The sequence below is a fragment of the Camelus bactrianus genome, chromosome 20, assembly GCF_048773025.1.
Source record: "Camelus bactrianus isolate YW-2024 breed Bactrian camel chromosome 20, ASM4877302v1, whole genome shotgun sequence".
In the NCBI taxonomy this organism is placed as follows: domain Eukaryota; kingdom Metazoa; phylum Chordata; class Mammalia; order Artiodactyla; family Camelidae; genus Camelus; species Camelus bactrianus.
Genome location: NC_133558.1, coordinates 4,726,912 through 4,752,578, shown reverse-complemented (window position 1 = coordinate 4,752,578; position 25,667 = coordinate 4,726,912). Strand labels below are relative to the sequence as shown.

Genomic DNA, 25,667 nt, shown 5'->3' with positions numbered 1-25,667 from the left:
AAGTCAGATTGCCCCTCTGGAGGCTCCAGGGGACAATCTATTTCTTGCTGTTTCTGGCGTCTAGAGCTGCCTCCTTGGCTCATCGTCCCCCCGCCCCCATCTTCAAAGCTGCCAGTGGAACATCTTCAAATTGCCGCCTGCTCTGGTCACATCATTACTCCTCTGGAGTCGTTTCCCTCTGCCTCTCTCCTGTGACAGGACCTACCTAGATATTCCAGAATAACCTCAAGAGCCTTCATTTAATCACACCGGCAGAGTCTCTTTTGTCCTGTAAGGTAACACTTGGAGGTTCCAGGGATCAGGACCTGGACATCGCTGGGGGCATTATTCAGCCGCCACAGATGGGCTCCAGAAGCTGTGGAGGACTGGCCTTTGCCAGGAGGGGGAGACGTCCTTCCTTCTGGGAACGAGAGGGGAGAGGGGAAAGGGATCCACGCAGCTGTGTAGATTTGGTGACGCAAAGATGAGGGAGTTCCTGCTTGGGGTTCAGTTTTCTGGGGGAAGTATGAGGTCACGTTGACAGCTGAGAGGGCTGGTGACTGAAGGAGGGTGGAGATGCGGAAGCATTGCGCTGAGTGGGACGCCAGTCTACCCCTCAGGCTGGCCAGTGTTGCTGTGAGAGCGCAGCGAGGCTTTAAGTATGAGACTCCAAGGGACCTAATCAGGAGGCTGGGGAAAATATGGCACCCTGGTGGCTTGTGAGGAGACTGCACAGAGTGGGGAATCGGGGGCTCAGAGGACACTGAGCAAGTGAACTGGAGGGGCAAGAGATGTTGGGCAGAATGGGATGCCCTTGGTTCAGATTTTGGAGACGGCGCAGTTTCCGAGATAAGTTCTAGGGTTTCCCTTTGGGAGGGAGTCACTGAGGGACAGGGAGTTGGGTCTTCCACTTGGATGCTGAAGATATTGGGAATGGAGGCAGGAAAGAGAAAGAGGTGGCTGGGAATACTGTGAGACGGGAACCAAAATCTTCAGTGAACAGGGTGGGAGCAACCTGGAAGAAGTTAGGTGATAGAGTGGGTGGGTGACGGGGACTGGAGGAGCCGTGGGTGCCACACTGAATGGCTTCCATGGAAAGGGCGTTAGGGGTTTGCAGGAGGAAGAAGGAGAGATGGTTTGGAGGGAGCCAGAGGAGCAAAGAAGCCCTGCTTTCCTTCCTGGCTCTAAGGGAGCGAAGATGTGGAAGACAAACAGCCACCGCTCAGCGGGCTCCTGTGTCTCCATGCCTCTGAAGGTAAGGAAAGGTGCTGATGCTCTAAGAATGTGTGCTAGTCCTTGGGTGGAATTTCCTCATAGCACAGTGGAAGAGTTTGGGAGGGATGAGGTTTTGAGGAGCATTGGGACAGGAGTCTGGCAAATATGAGATTTTGGGAGAGGATCCCTGGGCTTCTAGTGGTGAATTTCATAGGATGCAAAGCACAAGGAACCACATCTCAAAGGGCCTTGAGTGACAGAATGAGGAACCTTTGCCCTGGAGGTGGGAGGTGGGGGGGGGGAATGTTGAGCAGCAGACCATCATGGTGAAAGGCAGGCTTTGGGAAAGTTAACTTTCCAGGCTTGCGTATGGAAGAGGCCCTTAGAACACTACTGCACGGGCCAGGGTTAAGGTCTAATCAGGGTATGAATACTGAGAATGGTGGGAAGAAGAGGTAGTTGGCAAGAAACTTGGTTCATCTGAATTACAGGAGATAAGGGAAAGGAGGGTGTGAGTGGCAGGTGATTCCCCTGTTTCGAGTGTGGCTGGGAGGATAGGTTTGGAGAGGAGATTGATGGTTTGGTATTTGGCAAACCACAGCTAAAGGCTGAGTAGTGACCAAAGCAAAGGCTGGAGCGGTGTAATGACAGGTGAATCACTGGGCTCATTCCTTGCTGCGGCCAGGAGTAACTGCCCGGGGTGGGGGTGGGGTGGGGTGGGGTTCCCAGATTGGGGATAATCAAGGACAAGCAGGAGCCCTGGAAGCAACCCAGTGAGTCCCTGATTTAGCTTCAGATCCCCAGGGCAGGGCCTAACCTTCCATTACTACAGGTAATAAGGTGTGTGTGCAGGTGTGAATGGTGAGTCACCCAATTTACACCTAGGGATACCTCTCAGCCCTTCCACCTGGGCAGCGTAGAGGTGTCTTTATAACCCTGATGTGCGGCGGGAAGGGGAGGAATTAGGGCGCTGTAGGACGGCAGCCAGTCGTTTATTGAAGGAGGAAGCCTGCAGGATTTGTGTCTAAGAGGGTGCTTTGACCTCCTCTCCTCACCCCCAGGGTGAGGCGGGGCAGGGATAACTAGCAAGGGTTTCGCTTGGAAAGCGGGTTTCATCACACCTCTGAGTTCTGGCCCAGAATTACAGTTGAGGTCTGGCCAAGAATTTGACTCATTCAGGTGGTAGCCCCTCCCGCTTTTGCTCAATTTCCTGAATTCTGACAGCAGCTGTTTTCTTCCTTTTGCCTGGAATCCCGGGGTCTTTGTGTAAATTGAGATTAACTGAGGCTGACGTCCCTCTCTGCGGCCTCTGGGCCCGGCCTCTCCGATCCTCCGAAACTCAGCGCTGCTCCGGGCAGAGAGGGCACTGCCTGGGTATGAGGAGGCGCAGGGGCCCTGCGGGATTCACCCGCGCCGTCTTGGGAAGTGCTGGAGGCCCCGCACAGAAGGCTCTCCCGGGCCTGGACCCATTCTTTCCTCGGGTTCCCAGCCTGGCGCTCCCGGCGCGCGGACCGGGCGGGGCGGGGCTGGGCGGGGCCTCTCGGGGGCGGGGCCTCTCGGAGGCGGGGCGCGGGGTGCGGGGCGGGCGGCGGCGGCGGCGGCGGCGGGCAGCGCGGAGGGGACCTGCCGCCGCGGCGAGTGCGCGCCCAGCCCGCCGTGATGCCCGCGTGCCTCGGACGCCTCCTCTCGCCACGGCCCCGGGCCCTGGCCCCGGCCGCCCCGCTGCTACTACTGCTGCTGCTGAGCGGCGGCGGGCGCCGGGGCGCCCGGGCACAGGAGCCGGGGGCAGCGGCCGACGGGCCCCCCGCCGCCGACGGCGGGGACGGGCAGGACCCGCACGCCAAGCACCTGTACACGGCCGACATGTTCACGCACGGCATCCAGAGCGCCGCGCACTTCGTCATGTTCTTCGCGCCCTGGTAACTGGCCGCGCCGCCCGCCTGGGGCTCCAACGGGCGCGGGTCGGGCCGGGGCCCCGCGCTGCGCACGCGGGGGGCGCAGGGCCGCGGCCTGCGGGCGCCGGGAGCGGGGCGCGTGGAGGCACGGGGTCGGAGGGGAGCGGGCCGGGCGCTCACGGTTGACGTGGCGCAAGGCGGCCGGGGCGGAGCGGGAGGGGGCGGTCCCCGAGGGCCGAACCGGAAAAGGCCGTCCCTCCGGCTCCTGATCCCCCCACTTTTCCCCCGGATACCCGCACCGAGATATGGGGAGGGGGTCGTCGCCTCTCGCGGTAGCCAGGAGCCCAGAGCCCACCTGTCCCCCGTGCCCCAGCCTCAAACTTTGGCGCCTGCCGGAGGCAGTGGCCTGCGGTGCGGCCGGGACCCGGGGGCCACGTGCAGCCTGGGGTTCAGCCTGGACACCTGGACTTTCGATCCTGTTAGCTCGCCGCCGGGCAGATCCCTAGCCTGAGGGTTTAACTGCAAACTAGGAACTCGCGGAGGCGTGATTCCACTCTGTGCGTTCCTGAGGTGGGAAGAGGGTGCCTGCGTTTCCCCGCGTCCTGGGGGCTCCTGCACAGCTCCGGGTAGGAGGGGAGCTGTGCTCTTGGTAACAGGAACCACTGGCCCTGGACCCAAGGCTGTCCTCTGGCACCTGCTCCCCTCTGCTCTCTTGTGGCCTCGTCATCTACAAAGTGTGAGATGGGAAAGGCCACCACCTCGAGAAGACGGCCCCTCATAGCGTGGTTCTTAGGTGGGGGCTTTAGTGTGTGCTGGGTGCCAACCCCAGAGACCCTGTCCTGGGAATTGTCCAGCAGAAGGACTTCCTGTCATTCACACTCTCAGGGCCTAGATGCCCGAGCTGAAGGAGGGTCCTTGTGGGCCAAGCAGACAGCCAGTCTTAGGGCCCAAGGCTGTTTGCATGCTTATGCAGAATTTGGCAGCTTTTCCCAGAGCGGGAGGAGGCCCCTTGAGATGTGTGGAAGGGATGCAGGAAGGAATGGAGAGAAGGTGCCCAAGAAAAGCGGCCTGTTCAGAACATGTGCTGGTGGAAGTCGGAGGAAACTTTTCCTCTTTCTCCCCATATTCCAGTTATTACTGTATTTCAGTTCATTTGGAGTTAAACCAACACTTTTTGGTCTGGGCCACAGCTGTCATTTATTAATGATGTATCTAAGGGATATGTTGTGTTTCAAGTTTGCAAGAACCAACCGACTTGAAGTTTTAGACCTGCTGGTGGTGAAGAAGATCTTTTGTGGCACAAAATAACTGATATGGACAGTTCCTTTGTGAAGGAGTATTCTCAGAACAGCTGTTCCAGTTAAATACACTAGTTAATTGGAGCCAATTTCAGTGGAATAAATCTGTCCAGGGATTTTTTTTTCTTTATTTTTTAAAGAGTAGCTGACATGTAGACATAGTAAGGCCATGCAGTGCCAGTGGAGTTTAATTTTGGAGTCTCTCTGATTCTCACCAGCTAGTCCTGGACTGAGTCGGGGAGAAGACTGGGCACTTGGGACTTGGTACATTCCTGTTTCATTGTAAGCGGCTTATAGACTTTTAGGCAGATGCTCCCAGAAAAAGTAACTTTTAAAGTTTTTATTTGTTTGCTTCTTTTTTTGCTTGCTTCTTAATAGTCTACTATGAAATAGAGGTGTGAGAGGTTCAATGATGACATTTAAAAGTTAGACTTTAAGAGCAGAGTGGAGCTCAGGTAGAACACGCCACGGGCCACCCCTCATCTCTTTCCATTTCAGTCTCTGGGAAATGTTGGGAGCCCACACGTGATTTTGGGGGACAGGAGCTCCAAGTCATGAAAACACTGGTCTGTGTACTTTTGCTCTGAACTTGGCAGATGCAGGGTTGTCCTACTGCTGTAGATTTTGTGCCAACATCAGGTCACAGCTTCTCTCTGGTCAGTTTTCGGACATTGAATTTGGTGACAGTGAGGTCAAGGTTGGGGCCGCCTTCTTGAAAGGGCCAGGTGGCTTTGCTCTGTTATGTGGCCACGAAGAGCCTCTGAATGCAGTGGCGGTCTCAGGGGTTTGTGCTGTGGCTCCAAGGGCCCCAAACCAGAAGTGCCGACTGCATGGTGCCTGTGGATTCACCACTGAGACATGGCCAGGCGGATGGTGCACGCCACCCACGTGCCAGACATGGGGACGGAGTCGTGGAAAGGACAGAGCTCGTCTTCTTGGCACTTGTACCATAAATACGTACACAGGACGCAGGTCTCCCCTCACAGTTACCTTCCAGGAAAGAGGGAATCATATCTTATTTGAGTCTCTGAGAAAGCAGGGTTCCCTTCGCTGCTCGATTAAGTGCTGCTTAGGGAAGACAGGTCAGCTTGAAGCCAGCTTTCCCCGTGCCGCCTTTACATGCTTCCCGGTGAGGCGAGATTCCACGCTGGTTTTATTGAGAAATTACTTTAAGGACGAACTCAGTTGTAAGTGTGGGGTGTTGTTTACAACACCTTAAAAAGCAGTACAGCAAATAAGTCATCACATCGTGAGCATCACAAGTGCACGCTTACGAGGTGACTGGAAGAAGGAAACAAAGCCATGGGCAGTGATGACGTGTGACTGCCCTTGAGGCGTGAGAGAAAGTCTGCAGTGTTGTGATGGCACCGCGGGCAGCTGACAGTTACTGAAGGTGACCAGCTATACGACTGAAAAAGTAGGCTTAGCGACGGGAAAGAGGATGGTGCTGTCAAGCAGTGTGAAGAGCAGAGGCAACAATTCTAAGTTAACTTTTCACTTTAAATGCTGGTGACTTTAAAATACTGGTGTGCAGTTAAATTCATACAATGACTATTATAAGTATACGTTTGAGCAAATCCAATGTAGAAGTTTTGGGTGGCTGCAAGCTTTTTTTTTCAAGCTTCTCCCTGGAGAGAACACAACTGATTTCCTTTCGAGATTGCCTCGCATTTGGAGGGTCTCAGTTCTGTGACAGGAGACCTGACTACAAAGGGCTGATGGCAGCGGGAAATGCTGAGCTGGTTCCATCCCTGGGGGGAGCGAGGGAACTTTCCAGAAGAGGAGGAGAGGGTGGACATTAAACAACCTGGGAGTCAGGGCGGACTTCTTGGAGGAAGCGACACCCAAACTGAACCTGCAGGGCAGATAGGAATCAGCCAGCTGGGTTTAGAGAGGATGTGTCAGGAGAGGAATGCTGATTCATGGGCCCCACCATGCCGTGGCCCTTTCGGGCACCTGGAAACGCTGCAGTGTGGCCCAGCGGTGACCATAAGGGAAGGAGGGCAGCCAGGAATAGAGGTCAGATGGGAGCTCAGCAGGGGCCAGATCGAGGGGGATCCAGCACAGCCCCTTGCTGAGTTGTGATTTCATGCTGAGAACAATGCAGGGATTCTCCGGAGGGTTTAAGCTGGGCAGCGAGGTTCTGCAGTGGCTGTGAGCTGTCCACCTCTGCTGTCCTGTAAAGAAGGGGTCGGATCAGAGATCCCCGCTGCCCTAGGGAGATGGCCGAGGAGGTGGGTCTGGCATCCTCCACCTGGTCCTCAGCAGGCTTGTTACTGTCACTGTGTTACAGGTGTGGACACTGCCAACGGCTGCAGCCGACCTGGAATGACCTGGGTGACAAGTACAACAGCATGGAGGATGCCAAGGTCTACGTGGCCAAGGTCGACTGCACGGCCAACTCGGACGTGTGCTCCGCCCAGGGCGTGCGCGGGTACCCCACGTGAGTCCTCATCTTCCTCGGCTTCTTGCCAGCCGCACTGGCCAGAGAAAGCCCAACTTACACTTCTGGCAATTCCCTTGTAGTTCTGAGGAGCAAGGAGATGCTGATTTCTGGCTGGGAGAAAGGTCACGTTGAATACCATGTCTGTGTTAGATGCCTTTGTATTCTTTCAGAAAAGCCTTTAATTAATCAGTTGGGTTTTCCTGTTTATAAAAGAGTGTGTCTGCGAGACAAAAATGGCATTCTCCGTGAGATCCGGTCACATCCAATGTTCACAAGTACATTTACACTATGAGCACAGAGTTTGTCCTGAATTTTGGTCGGAATTTTTGGTCACTCTGCTTCTTAAGCCTCCTTTCTAGAGTAATTCCCCACATGACTAGCACAAGGGCTATTTCTGTTGGAAAGAAAGAACCGCAGTCTGACCAGCGACACTACCTACTTCCCTGACAGTTAAAATGGGTTTTTGGTTTTAAGACCAGAAATTGAAACTGGCTTAATAAAGAAAAGGGGGTTACTTTGAAGGTGGTGGGGGAAACTCTGAGACTCAGCTCTCAGGGTGGGGAGGCCTTTTTGTGTGTGTTCCTCCTTAAGGTGACTTAACTTCCCATCCCTGCATCTCTGTTGCCTTGGTGGCGTCGGGCCCACCGCTGATGGGCCCAGCCTGCGTAGAGTGCTCATTCCAGGAAGAGTCCTGTGGCCAGAGAGGCGGGATCTCGTGGGAAGATGGCAGCCCATTCAGACCATGTGGCAAGTGTTGGAGTGAAGAGCGTGTCTCCAGAAAAGGGAAGATGCTTTTCCAGAAGGATGTGGGAGGGATTGGGCTCTGCAGGTCCCAAAATACTTGTTCAAATTGATGAATGAAGTCAGTTCTATATAAAGCCAGGGCTTATCTTCAGATCTGAGAGGCGGCATGGAAAAGTGCTGTATGGCAAAGCTGGGGGCAGTCTGGGCTGGAACCTAGACACCGCGGTTTGGATCCCAGCTCCACCGTTTACTTACCATGCAGCTCTGGCCGTGTTTCATAACCTCAGTCTGAAGTAGGATGCTGATACCCACCCCCCTCGCCTCCCCAGTAACACCGTCGTATGAAATATCGGGTGTGCAAAGCCAGGAAACGTTAAGGTTTCCCCTAACATTTGGAAATTTGACGTTGCCATAAAGGGCTCTGGAACTCTTGGCCTTTGGTGGCTGCTTGCTAACCTGAGTGTGGAATTCGAGTCTACATCAAACCACATCCGTAGAGATAAAATTTCCTGCTGTGTGTACCTGCCTGGCGGCATCACTGGCCTGTGCTTGACTGCACTGCTTTTACAGTGAGCTCTGCTTCGATGAAGAGCATCCCAAAGAAGCAGTCAGTGAGCAGCGGGACCAGTGAGGGGACAGATGTTACCGTTGAGAGCCTGTTACTTTCAAAGTGCAGGAGCAACAGAGATGGTTGGCCGTGGTGTCCACTGCTAATCAGCTGGCTGCGTGTGGCCCTCAGACCACACCACAGGGAGGGTGAAGCGGGACCAGTAACAGGGCTGAGAAGGCACGTGCTAGGGGGTGTCGGAGAAGGAGTCGAGGGCTCCCCGGACCTGGTCCTGCAGCTCCGGCTGCATCAGTCACAGCACAGGTGCTATTTACAAAGCTCTAAAAACTCCATGTTGGAGCAGGTGTCCTGATTATTATTTAGGAGCTATGATCTCCCCAAGAAAACCATGCACTGGTTTTGTGTTGTTAAAAAGAACTAAAGTGAGCTTCCACTACACCGAACGTGATTTGGGAAGGCACTTCCGTGACCATCATGGTCCAATAAGAGAGATTTTTTTCGCAGAATGCGGGAGGCAGGGCACTGCAAAAAGTGTAGTGGCCTTAGGGCGTTCACAGATTTACCCTGTGTGAGCTTTTACTTCCTGTGAAACAGTATCCATCTCACGGAGATGTTTTGAGGCCCAAATCCAATGATGACGTGAATGCTGAGCATGGAGGGGGTGGGTTGTGGGTGTCAGCACATTATCCTGTATGTCACCCCTCCCCTGGCACCTTGAACTGGAGTAAAGGTTTGGAGAGGGAGGGAGTTTGGGTTCCCAGGCCCTTAGGGAAGTCCGCCTGTACTCAGGAAGATGTCTTGAGGTCTTGCTGTTGAGCCAGTAAAGAATCCTTATCATCTGGGAAGATGCTGGTAGGGGCATGGCTGAAGGATGCTCCCGGGGCTGTGACTGCCACTGAAAAGCGCAGAAAGTCACCCTCTCACAGTTCTGGAGGCCAAAAGCCCCAAATCAAGGCGTCAGCAGGGCCAGGCTCCCTCTGCAGCCTGTTGGGACGGCCTTCCTTGCCTCTTCCTGGATCCTGGGGGTCTGCGGTCTGCCTTTGGTGTTCCTTGCCTCGCAGGTGCATCGGCCCAGTCCCGCTCCTTAGCAAGGCCTTCTCCTCTGTGCGTGTCTCTGTCTGAATTTCCCCCTTTTGTACAGACACCAGTCATGTTGGATTAGGACCCATTCTAAGGACCTTATTTTAACTTGGTTGCTTCTATAAAAATCCTGTTTCTAACCAAGGTTAGTCACATTCCGTGGTAGTGTGAGTTAGGACTTCTGCAGATCTTTTTAGGGGACACCATTCAACCCATAACACCCTCTCATCTCTAGTGGTGGAACTTTTTTAGCACACTGTTTTCCATCAGTGGGGATTTTCTGCCCTGCGGTCTCCCTAAAAGAGAAACAGACCGCCAGGAAAGCAAGTGCCCACGTGGTGGCTTGGGGCTGTACTCGGGGCTGGAACTCCGAGGCCGACTCTCCACGGCCCCCTTCGTCTGTCTCCAGTGAGCGCTGACGTCCGAGGCCCCAGGCACACGAAGGCTCCTGTGAGGGCGCCTGTTCTCGCCCTGGGCTCTGGGAACTGAGCAGGAATCTCAGACGTGGGCACAGCACACGCTTCCAGAGCTGTCAGGGTGGTGGGTGTGGGTTCACAGTTGTGCGTGCATGCTTGGGAGTGGCTTAAAACGTGACACCGTGAAAGAACAGGCACACTGGCCGAATCGAGTTGGACTGTGGCTTTCTGTCACGGTGACAAGCGTATAAGCTGCCACGGAGGTGGCCGTGGACTCCTCACAGGAAGCACGTCGGGGCGGCACCTCGTCCATCCAAGGACTTCGCTTCTGGGTCAGGCCCGTAAGCCCGTTTTCATCCCAGCGCCTCCTACAGCCCACGTGCTGGTTTCCTTGTCTCATGTGAAACTTCATCTTAAGACCTTTGTGGGGTTAGCTGTTAAAACCCATGGTTCTGATTTCCACGGATCTCGACTTCCCAGGGTGATGCTGCACCTTGGGCATCTCCGAACAGAATCCACCTGTGTGCTGAGGAGCGGGGCGGTGGGAGCAGGGAGTGTTTCAGATGAGCACGCCTGCCCCAGATGCGAGGCTGGGTTTCTTTGTTTTGTCGGCAGCCATACTTCCCCCTCCATCCTTGACACCTTCTATTAAGTTTTATCAAGGGCAGGTTTTCCCATCACCTGTGGAATGACTCACACAGGGTCCGAAGTGTTCATTTCGGCCTCTGGTGATGTCTCTCGCTCCCCTCAGAAGGCAGTGCTCCGTGCTCTATTGCAGACACCTTCAGAGGCGAATGTGCGTAGGAAAAACAAAAGGAAAAAGTGAATGGAGCATAGTAGCCAGTGTCAAGGTTGTTCTTACGATAGTTGGAAACTTGAACTCTGACAACACGTGGATATTTGTGCTTTGTAAGAGTTGAATGGCCGATAAGGTAGCCTGGAGGTACATTTACTGCAGTTACAGTTTTTTTTTGTTTGTTTGTTTTTTTAATGCAGAGCCTAAAAACTACTGAAGCCGGGGGAGGGTAGCAGACCCGGGCCCGGAGAAACCGGGGAAGCCTGCACCTCAATGCTCATAGCCTGGGCGTGAACTCACGGCCTTAGGGCCGGACGTCTGTTTCTCTTGAATAACATAAGAAACTTAAAAGTTTGGGATTAAGTGAACGTGTTATCTTGTAGAACATTACTTTCCTTTCTTTTCAAGGTTTTATCAGAGAGTGGCAGGGACGTGCTGGCTGCCGCCCACCCGACATCTCGTTTTTATCTTTGTTTCTGTCAACCTTTGCCTCTGGTCTGAAGTGCTTTAAAATCCGCTCTGTCTAATCCTTTGTTCCTCTTCAGCTTGAAGTTTTTCAAGCCTGGCCAAGAAGCTGTGAAGTACCAGGGTCCCCGGGACTTCCAGACACTGGAAAACTGGATGCTGCAGACTCTGAACGAGGAGCCCCCCGTGAGTACACAGAAGCCCCCTCCTCTCTTCCTGCCCATGTGTTTGGGGTAAGAGCAGAGGCCCCTTCAGGTGAGAAAGGAAGACTTCTGTCTTAAAGCCACTTTTTTTCTCTTTTAGAATTCGGATAGCATAAGCAGAGATTCACTTTTCTTTCTTCTCAGTTTAAATTGTGGTTAAAAAACGCACACTGTAAAATTTACCCTCATATTTTTAAGTGTACAATTCAGTGGTATTACATACATTCATAATGTTGTGCGACCATCCCCACCATCCAGCCATAGAAGTTTTCTTCCTTCCCAAACCAAAACCGTGTCCCCATTAAACCCAAACACCCCAGCCCCGTCCCCAGCCCCTGGCCACCCCCGCTTGATTTTCTGTCTCTATGTATTTGACACTCTAAGTACTTTATGTAAGTGAGAAAAGATTAACTTTTACAACCTTTTTTATTATGGAAATGTTCAAACATGCCCAGAGGCAGAGAGGAGGGTCTGATGAGTGGTGAGTGGTGGGGTCCAGGGAAGGTGGTGCCCGGTGCCTGTCCCTCAGCTTCAGCAGAGACGTCCGAGGTGTTTTCTCATTTTGTCTTCCGTGCCTCCCCCTTGTTTGGCGGCGGAGTCCATCCCCAGGGAGTGTCCTTTGTAAATATTTCAGAATGCATCTCACTGATAAGCACTTACTACTTTTTAACATAACCTCTAAGCCTCCTCACGTGTAATACAATTCACACGAACTCCTCAGCACCAGGGACGGACACGTGGCCACCTGGGGTCAGGGCCAGGCCTCCCCGAGCGTCCAGGCCAGGCCGGCGCGGCCCTTCCTCCCCGAGGACCTCGGCCTCCACCTGCCGCTCATCCTCGCTCCCGCCAGCTGCGCCCCTAGTGCAGACCTTTGCTTTTCTTCTCCTCCCTCAGTGCCCGCGGCCCAGGCTGGCTTTGCTGATGGTGTCATTCAGTGCCCTTGATACTCTGGGTGTCCCTCCCTTCTCTAAGGATGATACAGAAAGTACTTTTTAAAGACGTGGCTATGTGTAGAGTGTTACTAAGGAAAGTTGATAACCGTCCCCTTCCCCAGGGGACGCCGGGAGCCTTGACTTTGTTAGAAATCACCACGATCGTGGGCCCGTCATGCTTGGTGCGTGCGGATTCGTGCTGAGCTCAGGCCCGCGGAGGCTGAGCTGAGCTTAGCTGGGAAGATGCCCAGTGTTTCGTGCTGTGCGTTCCCAGTGAAACCCTAAGAGCGTCTGAAGTCTTTCACTGTGATTTCAGTGTCATCACTTGACTAAGGCTGCCGTGTTGTAGCAGGCAGGCGTTCGGTGGCTTGACGGTTGTCTGCTCGTGGGCAGTTCCAGGGCCCTTTCTGGGGCTCTGCTGCTGCTTGGCGTCATTTCCCAGGGTGTCTGCCTGGCCCTCACCTCTCCCCTGGGTTCTGTGCCGAGGGCCCAGCTAATCGGAAGCCCGGCTGCTGCCGCGGTGCTGCTCTGCCTCACGCTTTTAAAAATCTGGAACCGCTCAGTGAAGAATGTTGGTGAGCGGAACTGAATGTGTTGACCAGAGACTTACCTAATTTTGGGTCACAGGGGAAACCACAAACCTCGCAGAGGGTACATTTGCATCTTTGTCACAGCAAGAAGGCTGGAGAAGCAGGTGTAACTTTCATGTAAACTTCAGGTTGTTTCCTTTGTGAAAATGTTCTCTGAGGGGAGGAACCCAGTTTTAAAGGGTAGTTAATAGTCTCCAAAAAGACATTGAAAGTGAACTTTTCATCAAAAAAAGCCAGTCTTCCATGGTGGCTTTACCCAGGGAACCATCAACCAGTGTCAGGACGTCAGTGAGACTTCATCTCAGGAGCCAGACAGCCCTCTGGGGAGTGGCAGCTGGAAGTACAGGCTGGGGACGGTGAGGCCAGGCTGAGGCTCCGGGGAGGGCATGGCCACTTGGAACCTCCCCATCGCCAGCCTAGGACCACAGCGGCCCACCCGCCATGTCCCCAGGTCTCAGAGCAGCAGGGATCTCCCATGATTGCCAGAAACAGTGACAGTGTGCCTTATTACAGAAAAATTCAGATACTCAGACTTCATCCTGCAAACCTCTGAACTTTGCTTTTTATATCGTGAGCGAAAGCGTTCTAAAAACTTCCTCTGTATTTGTACCTAAGTGACTTAACGTACACATTTGCGTATGTAAACAGGGTGAGTTTAGATTTCCCCCTCCCAGCGTCGTGGCAGTGGTATAAAGTCCAGGAAGAGAAAACCTGCCGTCTCTTACGTTCTACTCCAATTTTTATTTCCGTGTTTCCTTCTGCATTTTTTTCTTGAGGAGTTACAGTCGTACAAACGGGGTCCGTTTCCTTAACGGCCTTTCTATACAGCTGTGTTGCTTCCATGCTGATGCTTTATGCCGTGGACCTGCCATGACCGACCTCTTCTCTGTCCGTGGGTATTTAGGGTATTTGTGACTTTTCTGTCATCGGAAATGCTCTCAGGAACATTTTTAGCTTTGCGAAGGAGAGTTTTTCTACTTCTGAGTGGTGTTTTTAGACTGTATTCCCAAACATAAAATTGCAAAGCAAACAAACAAAAAGCAAGACCATTTTTATGGATGGTGGTGAGTATTCCAGATTGCTTTCTTAAGCCTCTGTCGCTCACATGGTCACCAGCAGGGCGAGAGGGTCCCCATTCTGTGATACTCTGGCCGCCTGTCCCTGTCACAGGGCACGGGCATTGGCTCCCCAGGTACCTTTTAAGACCGCCGGCCCTTTGACCATCTCCTGGAGTGGCACGCAGTGTGGGCTTTACACGCAGTGTGGGGTCTCACTTTGCTGGGACTCACCGACTGCTCACCCAGCCCTCACTCACTCAGGCATCGTTTTGTGCGGGGCCTTAGCACTTGGAAGGCTTTGTCAGGCCAGCAGCAGGAAGGAAAATCTCCTGGTGCCTCAGGATTATAACTCTGAGTGGTCAGCCCTGAGCGCTTTTAATGACTTAGCCAGGACGTCCTCTTTCCTAGGAGCGTGAACTGCTCGATAAAAACCCAGCCACGTACAGCCACGAGCCGTAGGTTCAGCGATCTTTTCTTCACCTCTGCTTGCTCTGGTTGGAGGCCGCAGCCGTGTTGGCCTTAAAAAGTGAGACACTTTGATTGGTGTGGTATGGTGACTAGTTACCACCTGGTGTCTGCTCTGGCAGGCGTGCCTTTTAAAAAGCCAGTTCCTGTCCCTTCACTGCATGTGCCTGTCCCAGACTCAGTGACAGGGGTGGCCAGGCCTCCTGCTCTCTGCTGTTCCCGTTGTCTGTTTTGCCCACTTCCCCCCCCTCCCCCGTGTCTTTTGCTGCTCCTTCCTTCTGTATCTGATGTGAGGTCTCAGGTCACGTTCCAAGGAACAGCCTTGGGGGTGGGCATCCCCCAGGGTGTCTGCTCTGTTTGGTTGGGTTTGGGGGCAGCAAAGGACAGGCTGGCGCAGGGACAGCCATCGCCCAGCTGCCCCGGAGTGTTGGTCTGAAAGCATCTACCGAGGGTGAGGCCGGCGAGGGGCTGCCTCCCCCCAGCCCACCTGACAAAGTTGCCTCCTGCCCGGAGCCCCCCTCCGCCCAGCAGCACCCCACAGCGGCTGCAGGTGGCCAGGTGAGGGAGGAGAGCCGCAGACGGGGGCAGACAGCAGCCCTGATGGGCTCCCCCGGGTCTTCACGGCTGGACTCAGCGACCCTTGTTCGGTTCCTCCTCACCAGACGCCGGAGCGGGAGGCCGAGCCGGAGGTGGCACCGCCCGTGGTCCCCGAGCCCAAGCAGGGCCTGTACGAGCTCTCGGCCGGCAGCTTCGCGCAGCACGTGGCGCAAGGTAGGTGGCGCGTCTCGGGGGCGTGCAGGGCGGGGCCGCGTCTCGGCACCGCCGTCCTTTCCTTCTCCTGGGTCGGCTGGGAGCCCCTTCTCGCCTCCTGAGGTGCCGCTTGTCAAGGGTTAAGTCGCGAAGCCCCGGTCACATCAGAGCGTGATGCTCGTCCTCTGGGAAATCCTCTCTCCTTTGGCCTCAGTCCTGATGGAAACGCCAGCTTTAACCCTAAGTGAAGGCCTTGGGAGTGGACGACTCCCCCAGCATGAGTGGTACACGTAACTTGTACCCTGGCTGGCCAGCGCATCCTTGGGTAAGAAAGTGTTTATTCATGTCAGTGTTAACCACGTGCTCACTGACCTGAGGCAGAAACGGAGGTCTCTCTTACCCATTTCACCCAGAATTTAGTGGGACCCTGATAGCCCGTGCATCCGAGTAGGTGTTCCTTACACATAAAATATTTCTTGATACTGCGTCTCGTTATTTGGAAATAGTCTTCTCAATATCAAAATGATCTGTGTACAATTTCTAATGTTAATAATATATAAGTCCTTTCCGCACACGTTGAGAAGCGTTGACTCAGCAGTGAATGTGAACTCAGCTTCCTTGCTGACCTCCATTCTCACATGCTGCCATGGAGAGAAATCCTCCCCTAAGACGGGGTCGGAAATGCGATTAAAAAGGCTTAAAATGGTATCTGGCCTTGTAACTTCATGCCTGCTGGGAGCTGAAACCCACCCCACTCAAGGTCTGAAATCATTTGATGTGACGCCTTCAACTGTTTTCTGTTTTTAATTAAAGGCTGTTATTTAATTGGTACCGATGTGCTGGCAGTGAACCTGCAGGGTTTCTACCCAACAGGGATCCACTTTAACCTGAGACGGGCCTGGGCTCCCTGCAGGATGCACTGCCAGAACCACCCATTGTAGACCGTTTCCTGGAAGCCCCGCCCAGTCCCTCCCTAAGCAAGTCACCAGAGGGGCCTGATGCAGCAGGGTCTCTCCCCTGCCCCACGGCTCCCCCTCGGGACTCCCGGAGGCCTGGACCTCCCGTCTCCAGCTCACAGCACACAGTAGCGACATACCTGTCTGGAGAGATCCTTTCAGCCTTGCCAATCAGCTGCTAATATTTCGAAGCTAATTTTTCACCATTTTTCTCAAATGTGCCATTGCCACGGTGACAGGATGCCGCCGTGAGCGCTGCCACGGCCAAGTCTGACTCTGAGCCTGAGTCCCGAGTCAACATCCGTGGGTTAGTCTTCTCCCCGGCCGCAGCCTGCCTGCGGTCTGATCTCAGCCTGACACCTCTTTGGCCCCAGGCTGGTCCAGGTGGAACAGCCTAGACAAGTCTCCATCGTCTAAATCACCGTGTCATGAGGTGTGGGTTCTTCCTAGCCAAGGGAGTGACACTCAGGTTTTGAAACCTTCTGTTTTATTGTGAAATAAAACACAGATACAGAAAACAAACGTAGGGGGTAGTGCGTTGTTATGAAGCGCTCACCCTGTAACCACTGTCCAGCCCAAGAAATTAAACTGCCAGCTCCCCGTGCCCATCCCAGGCCCAGCCCAGGCCCAGCCCTGCCCCCACGGCCCCCCGGGGGGCTGCCCTGACTTTAGGGAAACCACCCCTGGCCTTCCTTTATGGTTTCCTCACCCAGGTGTGTTTTTCAGTACAGTAGTTTAGTTTGGTCTTTTTTTTTTTTAATGTATCTCTTTTAAGTCTCTCTTAACCCACGTGTCCTCCCAGAGTCCTTTTCTTCCTTGCCCTCTGTTCGCTGAGCACATAGACTGTCCGACCTGGACAGTTCCCCACAGCGGGGACCTGGCCGACTGTATTCCCACGGGGTGGCGTACAGTGTCCCTGCCCATGGCTCCCTGATGTCTCTGCTCCCTGTGAGTTGGTGGGTCTGGCAAAATTATCACTTTGTTTGATGTCTGTGGGAGGTACTTCCTGGCTGGAAAGTCTCTCTGTGATGTCAGCAGCCACGTCACTCATTCACTGGGGACGCCAAATGCTGCTGTTGTAATTCTAGCCCCTCTGTGTCATCTTTTTAGCAAGAGACACCTGCACTCATTTACCACTGGGTTATCTGGGGGTGCAGTTCACACAGGAAAGACAGGCCAGGTGCCTGGTTCTTTCCCTTTTTTGCCATTTTCCCAAATAATGAGTTGGCCCCCTATTGTTCTTCAAAGACGGCAAGTAAGTTTTTGTTCTAAGGGTCCTTGTGATAGTTGGTGGGGAGTCACTTTTTCCCAGTGTAAGGGCTCCCCCTGAACTGAGCTTTGCAGGAGGACAAAGATGAGGTGCTTCCCGCCGACCTCTAGCTGGTGGGTGGAAATCACACTCCTCTCCCCTCTCCCCCCACCTCTCTCACCACTGAAGGAGACCACTTCATCAAGTTCTTCGCCCCGTGGTGTGGTCACTGCAAAGCTCTGGCTCCGACCTGGGAGCAGCTGGCTCTGGGCCTCGAACATTCCGAAACTGTCAAGATTGGCAAGGTAAGGAAAGCCCTTATTAAACTGGAAACAGGCCACCTTTGGCTGGATGAATTAGCAGAGTGGCCCATTATTCATTCTGTGCGCGGAGTCGCAAACCTGATTTATTAATTCCATCTAGTGTGCCACCTGATAATTCATGTCACCTTCCCAGATGGTGGCCTGGCTCTTCCATGGCCTAGAGAGAAATTACGGCTTTGGCTCCTTTGTGGGTTAGAAAGCTGTGGCCAGTCCTGAGCTGGCAGCCCCAGAGCCCTTTCTGCAGATTTGGGGCCAAGCCTTGGAGAGCGTTCCCTGGGTGTACTTGGAGACCGTCCACATTGGACTGCACCCAAGAGCTCTTTCCTCAAGGACCCCGGGCTCCGTGCTCACACAGGTGTGCGGGAGACCCTCGCGGGTGGCCCAGCTTGCCCAGCTGCCTGGAATGCCTTCCCGTGCTTCCTGCTTTACCTCGGGCGGCCGGAGTGAGGCCTCACAGCGGATATCCTGGTAACACCCCGCGCAGCTCTGGGCCTTCGAGTGCTTGGAATCTCATCCACCCTCTGGCACCCACTGGACACCCCTGCCTGGATTCCTTTCATAAAAATCTCATTTTCTGCTTTGCCAGGGGACTGATTTCAGTAGAGAAATGATGCTATATATCCAGGAACTGTAGTTATTAATAAGATGGCCCACCCAGCACAGTGAGAGGGTCCAGAGCAGACACCTGGGACTCGGGCAGGCCTGGCTGGCCCCCTTTGAGCAGCTCTCCCCACCTCGGTCTCCCCCACGGCAAAACCGCGAGGAGATCTAACGGCATGAGGGGGGCTGGCGGGGACGGAAGTGAAATGCTGGGCGCAGTGCCTGGCGAAGAGCAGGTGCCTGGTGGGCTGTAATCGTCGTCAAAGCAGTTCCCACTGTTGCTTGTTAAATGCTTAACTTCACAATCTTTTCAGTTTTATCTTTATTACTTGTGTACCAGATATGTATGTGTGTGCGCATGCACACACACACACACACTCTCCTCTTTAAAATTGACTCCTTGCTCCTCTATGGTTTTAAAACTCTGTAAGTTTGAACCTGAGAACACATTTCTCAGCTGGCTTTGTGACTGGTGTGGCTCTCCGTCCCAGATGGCCAGGCGTCCCCCTCACCAGATGTCCAGCTCCTCACCCGCGCAGGGTAAAATACTGCTCCCTGAACATTGGCGTTTTCACGTGAGCAGAGTGTACCCTGGAGCACACACCGTCGCCCTGAACCACAGCTCAGGTGTGCTGGGGGGCAGCTTTTAGGATGTTCTCTCCAAAAGCCGCAGCTTGCTGTTGGAGATGCTGCCGACGCGGACTGTTAGAAATCCTATTCCCGTAGCAGATCACCGAGTGCGCCACGGTCCATTCGTCAGGCAGGCGCGTGAGACACTGACTGGGCACGCGGTCTTTGCCTTCAGGTTGACTGCACGCAGCACCATGAGCTCTGCTCCGGACACCAGGTCCGAGGTTACCCTACTCTCCTCTGGTTCCGCGACGGCAAAAAGGTACGTCTGCAGGGCTCCGTGTTGATACAGAAGAAGTCTGTCTTCGCCACGGTGGGCTGAGCGGTCAAGTGACTTAACAGGGGTGGCGCATTCCCAGTATGTGCTGTCTGGGCGCTGGTTTAAAGGAACACACACCCTGGAACAAGAATGTCTTTCCCTTAATTGGTAAGATTCAGATAGTTGAGAAAAACCCAAAAACCTGTTACACTCTCCTGAAGCATTTCGGAACTCCTCTGAAACTTCTCTAGAATAACCCGAATCGACGGTCCTAGGGGAACTGCTCTGATCATGACCTTGGAGAGGGATTAACACTCGCTTTTGTTGAGACTCACTCCCTGACTCCTCCCCAGCCGATGGTCAGTTTCTCAGGACACCCAGACTCCTGTGAGCCTTGGCTGCACCGAAGGCAGGCAGTATACAGTTCTCTCACCAGAACCAAAACTCGGCTGCTCGTCTATACTTTGCATCGACATTTGAGCAGCAGCCCCTGCAGAGCTGGCGCGCCCTGTGAGGACATCTCTGGTGGGGGGGGGGGGTCTTGTGTGGGTGGCGGCGGGCAAGGTGACCCAGCCCTGAGGAGTGCTGGCCCAGCGGCCTGCCTGTGTCTCCCACAGATCGATCAGTACAAGGGCAAGCGGGATTTGGAGTCGCTGAGGGAGTACGTGGACTCGCAGCTGCAGGGCACTGAGGAGGGCGCCCCGGAGACCACCCGGCCCTCAGAGGCCCCCGTGCTGGCGGCCGAGCCCGCGGCGGACAAGGTGGGTGCTGGCCTCGGTCAGCGAGGCCAGAGCGGGCCATGGAGGGCGGCGTGGGGACGGTGCATGGAATTCGGGCGGTTGGCGGCGGTGGACTTCCCAACACAAAACGTCTTCCTCAGCTCCTTGTACATATGCTCCTAGGGGCACATGTAAACAGCTTCCCTCTGAGAAACCGGAGTAGATGGGAGACAGGGCCCTGGAAGTATTAGGTGGCAGCACTTCTGGAAGGTTCCTCCCCCTGGCTGTCATCACTAGACGTGAAGGCATTCGCTGTGAGAGCTTGGCTGCTGCCTCTTGGGTCCGCTTTGTTCATTTCCATGACTGGCCGCAGTCAAGGTGGTAGGGGCCCGGAAAGACCTCCAGCAGGAAGGATGTATGCCTCGGAATTTCAAAGGGGTGTTTAATTTGTTCAGGCCACCCCTGGCATCTTTGTAGATGGTCAGGTTTTCCATTCATTTGTTCGGCATGTATCAAGCCTTGGTGTTTCCAGCAGTCCTAGGCCACCGGGAAGCAAAACCCGGAGCAGTTTGTGAAGAGGGGTGGGTCCGGAGGGGGACGCAGACGAGAACACACACGTGCAGGTGTTGCAGGGGCTGGAACACAAGTGAGGGGCGAGAGGCGAGAAGTGTCACCGCACGGCTGAAGGATGACGTGTGTGCTGGAGAGCCTGGCGGGGAGGGATGGAGTTCCGGCACATCCGCAGGCCGGGCACCAAGCACGAGACTCGGGGTAGAGTGTAAGGAAGGGGATGAGCCCTGTTTTCAAGCCAATTTTGGTGAGGCTCTGGGGGGCATGCAGTTGGCAAGAGTTAAGTGTATGAGTCTGGAGCTAAGGCAGGCTGTCCACGCTAGGTGGATGGGGTCACGTGTCCGCAGCTTTAGGTACAAGCTGATGCCGAAGCCAGGGGTGAAAATGAGGTGATTCGGGGGGAGTCAAATAGTGTTTTCCCAGGGAACCGATGCTCGGGTTTCCCAGCCATGAGCCAGAGGCCTCTGTGTCAGTTTCTTCCCAAAGCAAAATCCTCCCATTGCTGCCTCAGTTCACATGGTTGCACTCCAGAGTCAGGTTCTCCCCCGGTCTCTGGTTCCAAGGGAGGCGGCCTCCCCGGTCACTCTCCGGCCCTCAGCATCTCCGTGAGAGATCGTGACTCACTGGAGCCATGAGGCTCTGAGGCCTAGCTGTTTTGAATTGTAAAAACCCACAGCCTCCCCCCGACCCCCCAGCCCTCAGTGGGACCCGCGTAGGTCGAAGGCTGCCTGCGTGTTAGTCGAAGTTTCGGTTTAAGAAATAAACAAATGGTTTTGTAGTTGTCATGACTACATGTGTCGGGGGAGTGTGTGTCACGGTGGTCGTAAAGGTCACCCCAGATGAGTATCATCATATACTGGGGATGTTTCCATCAACCACAGAATGGTTTCTGTTTATAATAACTTTTTCCACCGGGAAGCGGGTTTTTCGGTGAGTGTGGCACCATGTTTCTGGTCATAAGGAAGGATGGTGGTGGTCTCTGACGGCCCCTTGGCCCGATTCGCCCGATTTGCCTCCCAGTCACTGACACATGTTACTTGAGGCTGGACTCGAGTGGGGCATGAGCCACGTGGTAAATCATCCGTGCTTTTCCTCTCATGAGAGGATCACAGGGCCATTTTTGGAGAAACACAGGGACATAATTCTGCAGTGAACCATCAGGATAGAATCGCATAAGAGCGGGCTGCCCTGTGGCATCTTTGCCCTAAATTTTCCAACTAGTTTAAAAGAGCAGTTTTCACCTTGACTTTGAATTTAAAAATGGAAAGAAGCGTGTTACATGTAAAGCACATGCCACTGCCTGTGCTCTTGTAACTCAGGGCCTTCTGTTACTCAAAGAAGATCATTTTTATGGCTCCACGCTGTGCGAGTGGCAAGGGCGGTGAGCAGTGGTATCTGTGCAGTCTTGAGGGAGGCCAGTCAGTGGGTGTCTGGACTCCGGTCAGTTCGAGGCTCCCAGCCCAGGGCATGCATGCAGCCTGGGGCCCAGCCCACCCAGAGGTGCCCTGGGGACAGAAGCCGCACCTGAACCCACCTGGGCTGGCCGGTGGTGGGACACTGGCTGTGCCCCGCCAGCTCCTCGCAGCATCTCCTGGGCTCAGGACCATGGGACCTGTGAGGAGTTGCTGCCTGGCCCTTTTGTGGAGCTTTTGAGAAAAGCAAGCTCTGTGGGTATGTTTGCGTGGCCTTGGGGCATGTGTAACAGCATTTTAGAAGATGACAGATTTGTATTTCTGCAGTCCCAAAGCATGACCCCGCTCTACTCTAAACAGTGTATTTGAATTGTGGCTTTTCCTTCCCTTGTAGGGCACTGTGTTGGCACTGACAGAAAATAACTTCGATGACACCATTGCAGAAGGCATAACTTTCATCAAGTTTTATGCTCCCTGGTAAGTGCTGAATGAGAAACTCCTTTGTCCTAGGGCACTTAAGTCACATCCTATTTTTCGGGTCTTAAGCCAACCCTCCAGACTCAACGCTGGGCCAGTACTACATCTGCACTTAATATTTACATATGGTTGTGTTACAGGGACAAGGATGTTACCCTCATGCTCCTCTGTTCGGATCTGTTAAAGTTTGGTGGTTTTCATAAACAATTATGGAGAATGAGGTGAACTTAAGGTTCAACCTGCTCTGGGGAAAACATAAAATGGAGGAGAGTTGTCCTGGCCATATAAAACTTAAGTTTTGTGGTATCTGGGTACTTTTCTAAATAGATTGCTTTTTTGGTTACGTGCACCATGAACATCACGATGCAGCTTTGCCCCCAGTCTCTCTGGATGGTAGAGAAGAATCTGGTAGAGCTGAGCTTTGCGTTAGAGCCACGCAGGACGTCAGCTACCTGACCTTCCTGCCCCACGGCCCGCGGGGACCGGAGCAGAGACCGGCTGCACAGAGCGCGAGGCGGGACAACCCGAAGTGCCGGGAGGGCGATGGGTTCCCAGAGGTACCGTGAACAACTACACCTGCCGGGTGCTTCACAGCCTCTGAACTCAGTTTCCTCAGCTGTAAAATGGGAACACCCTTTTGTGTTCACAAATGAAACAGCCCATTTGGAAAAACAGTGTCAGAGTGTTAGGTCCTGTTTCTAAACAAAAACATTTTTGCTCTTCTGTTTGTTTCACTCCACGTGTTCATGAAAAACAGCAGTGAATGAGCATGTGACTTGGGTGAGTTGCAGTTTTTAGAGCAGAAACACTAGTAAGTGATGCCTTTAACACTACTGTGTATTTTCTGTTTTTTTTTTTGTTTTGTTTTTTTAAACCTAAAGCTCTGTAGAGCGAGTCTGAGGACAGAGGAGCCCCTGTCACTGAAGGCGAGCAGTTCCTAGAGCGGGAGACGGGCCGAAGGAGGGTTTGACAAAACCAAGCCGTGGCCTCAGTGCTCACACCAAGTCACCGAAGCTTCAGGGGAGCTTTGAAGTTGTTTTGAACATTTGAGACCATAAGAAATCTAATCTAAAATGTTGTTGGCAATCGGAGGGCTTTTTTTTTTAAACTGGCGTCTCTTTTGTCTCCTGGTTCCTCTCCTGCCCATGATGCCTCCATAAACCAGTCAGCCCAGTTTACCATATCATGGTAATGCTTTCAAAATCTAAACTTGTTTTCAGAACAGCTTGTCTCCATCAGGTTATCTGAAAACCTACTTTGGAAGGAGTTAGAGCTTCCTGTTGGGGATCGGGGAGGAAGCACTGCGCACCTGCTGGGAGAACCTGGCGGTTTGTAAACTTCTAGGCAGTGCTGATTGCTGACCGCCTCCTACAGAAGAGACCAGGCTTGGCAGCGCAGTGTAGGTGAGCGAGCCCGCCCCCGACCTCACCTCGGCTGTGGCTCTTCTGTCCCTAGGTGTGGTCACTGCAAGAACCTGGCCCCCACTTGGGAAGAACTCTCTAGAAAGGAATTCCCTGGCTTGGCGGAGGTCAGGATCGCCAAAGTGGACTGCACCACGGAGCGCAGCATCTGCAGCAAGTACTCGGTGGGTCCAGGTGGATGGAGGCGCTCGGGGGAGGCTGCGAGTCGGGGGCAGTTCCCAAGTGGAACTGTCATTTGGTGTCATGGACTCAACCAGATAACTCATTGCCTGTACCCTCTTGACAAAGCATTTTTGGTGTCCTTTTGAGGTCCCTGTCCACCACATTTTGAAAAGCAAAAAAGCTGCTCTCCCAAAGGAAAGCCTTTCTTTGTTTTCTGTGAGTTTGCACGACTCGGGTGGGGTGGGGGTCAGTCCTTGCCATCCGGGCGTCAGGCTGGGCAGGAGCTGGGACTCGGGTGGGGTGGGGGTCAGTCCTTGCCATCTGGGCATCAGGCTGGGTAGGAGCTGGGACTCGGAGGTTGGGAACCGGCACCCCTCTGCAGCCATTCTCACCGGCTAAACCACCAGCTGGCTTGTCGCCTTCATCGTAAGCACCTGCATGGCTTCTGAAGCACGGTGCTGAGTGCAGGGCATTTGGACACACGCTTCCTGAGAGGGCCTTACGGCCAGGCCGGGCTTGTGGCCTGGGTCGGTTACTCACCCGTCGCCTTCTTTCCAAGCTGATCGCGCTGTCTGATAGCCTAAGAGATTTGCGGTTTATATTTTTCCTTTTGTGTTGTTTTCCTAAAACACTTCTGAGGCTGCTGGGGTTGATCAGAATAGACGAGCACAGAGGCTTATCTACTTATAGAGGATGCCAGGCACGAGGGGGGTACTTTAAAATATTTTGGAAAGAGGTGAGTTACAGCTGACAAATGAGTATCCTTGGGGATCTCGGGGCTGCTCCCTGCGCTCCGCAGAGCACCTGGGTGTCGCCTGGGAGCTGGCCGGAGATGCGGAGTCTCAGGCCCCACCGGCATCTGCCCCCGCTCCCCCAGCACCGCATGTGCATGAAAGGCTGGGAAGCTCCGCTTTGGGCTGAAATCGCCCCTCTACGCTAATCTCGAAAGTAGTTTGGGCTTGGGAAGTGGAGAAGAGCCCCAGGGCTCCGCCTTCTGAGCTCCCGGGTGCTTTCTGGAGGGTCTCCACATTTTAAAATCTTAGCCATAGCCTTTCATGGCCACCAACCACTCTAGGGTCTTTTCTGATTTTATTTAAGAAGCACTCTGTGTGTGATTCGGACCACTGGTTTGCAAACTTTTTTTTTTTTTTTTTTTTAAAGGTACGAGGCTATCCCACGCTGTTGCTTTTCCGCGGAGGGAAAAAAGTCAGCGAGCACAGTGGGGGCAGAGACCTGGAATCCTTGCACCATTTTGTTCTGCGCCAAGCGAAGGACGAACTGTGAGCCCGGCTGGAAGCCGCCTCCCCGCCCGGCCCCGGGCCCCGGCGTGCGGGAGCCCAGCCTCGCAGACCTGCCCACGTTCAAGCGGCAGTGACTCAGAGCTCCTCCCTGCGTGCGTGTGTGCTTCAGCCAACACACGCTGCAGGGCCTTTCTTAAGTTTCTCTAAGTAAACGTAAGTCATGATCCCTTCGCAGATTAAATATTTTTAGTGGTGACCTGTCATCCCTTGACCCTTCCCTTGGTGAACTCTCAGTAGTTTCCTTTGAGACTAAAATAGAGTCGAGGAAAATCGACTGTTTTTGGCTCCAGAGTGATTTGGTGGCAGCATCATCCAGAGCGTAGTTTTTGAATTCTGGAAAGGTGGCCTTGGGGCAGCACTGATGTCGCTCTGATCCGAAGGTCAGGCGACTGGTCAGTCACGAGGTTGGTCCGCAGCTTGGAGCAGAGGTGAAAAACCAGCCCCACCCCCGGGAGAGCCGCCTTCGCAGCCCCGCCTGGGCTTTGTTTCTGTGGCTGCTCGCTTACGGGGAAAGCTCTCTTATGGAGAGAGGTTCGCCGTCGGGAAAGCAGTGGTCCTCGGGCCACGTGCCCGAGTAAGACCGTGCCGACGCCACGGTCCCAGGCGTGTGTGGATACTTGACCACTCACTCCTGCTCAAGGGATACTGCTGTCTCTCAGGAGTGAAAGGCTTCGTTAGTTAACATGAA

General features: G+C 54.0%; 1 protein-coding gene across 2 annotated transcripts; it reads left to right on the top strand.

Annotated features, from left to right (window-relative positions):
- The first annotated feature begins 2,771 nt into the window (after positions 1–2,771).
- TXNDC5 (thioredoxin domain containing 5) lies at positions 2,772–25,253 on the top strand. 2 transcript variants are annotated; one of them, XR_012500936.1, is made up of 10 exons: positions 2,772–3,113; positions 6,681–6,830; positions 10,983–11,088; positions 14,813–14,921; positions 17,295–17,410; positions 18,834–18,920; positions 19,535–19,678; positions 22,013–22,095; positions 22,977–23,283; positions 23,551–23,682. XR_012500936.1 is itself a non-coding variant. In XM_074348070.1 (10 exons), exons 1-10 carry the CDS (start codon positions 2,854–2,856, stop codon positions 24,960–24,962), a joined length of 1,308 nt encoding a protein of 435 aa, XP_074204171.1. In that variant the 5' UTR covers positions 2,774–2,853; the 3' UTR covers positions 24,963–25,253. The 2 variants fall into 2 exon arrangements, 1 of the variants encoding a protein (XP_074204171.1); XM_074348070.1 differs by lacking the exon at positions 22,977–23,283 and adding an exon at positions 24,840–25,253 and having other exon boundaries at positions 2,774–3,113; positions 23,551–23,680.
- The last annotated feature ends 414 nt before the right edge of the window (positions 25,254–25,667 follow it).

Excerpts from the sequence above, each read along its gene's own strand:
- TXNDC5 (XM_074348070.1), top strand. The coding sequence starts at position 2,854 with ATGCCCGCGTGCCTCGGACGCCTCCTCTCGCCACGGCCCCGGGCCCTG. Across the intron at positions 11,089-14,812 it reads CTCTGAACGAGGAGCCCCCC|ACGCCGGAGCGGGAGGCCGA; the intron begins GTGAGTACACAG and ends CCTCCTCACCAG. Across the intron at positions 14,922-17,294 it reads CGCGCAGCACGTGGCGCAAG|GAGACCACTTCATCAAGTTC; the intron begins GTAGGTGGCGCG and ends TCACCACTGAAG.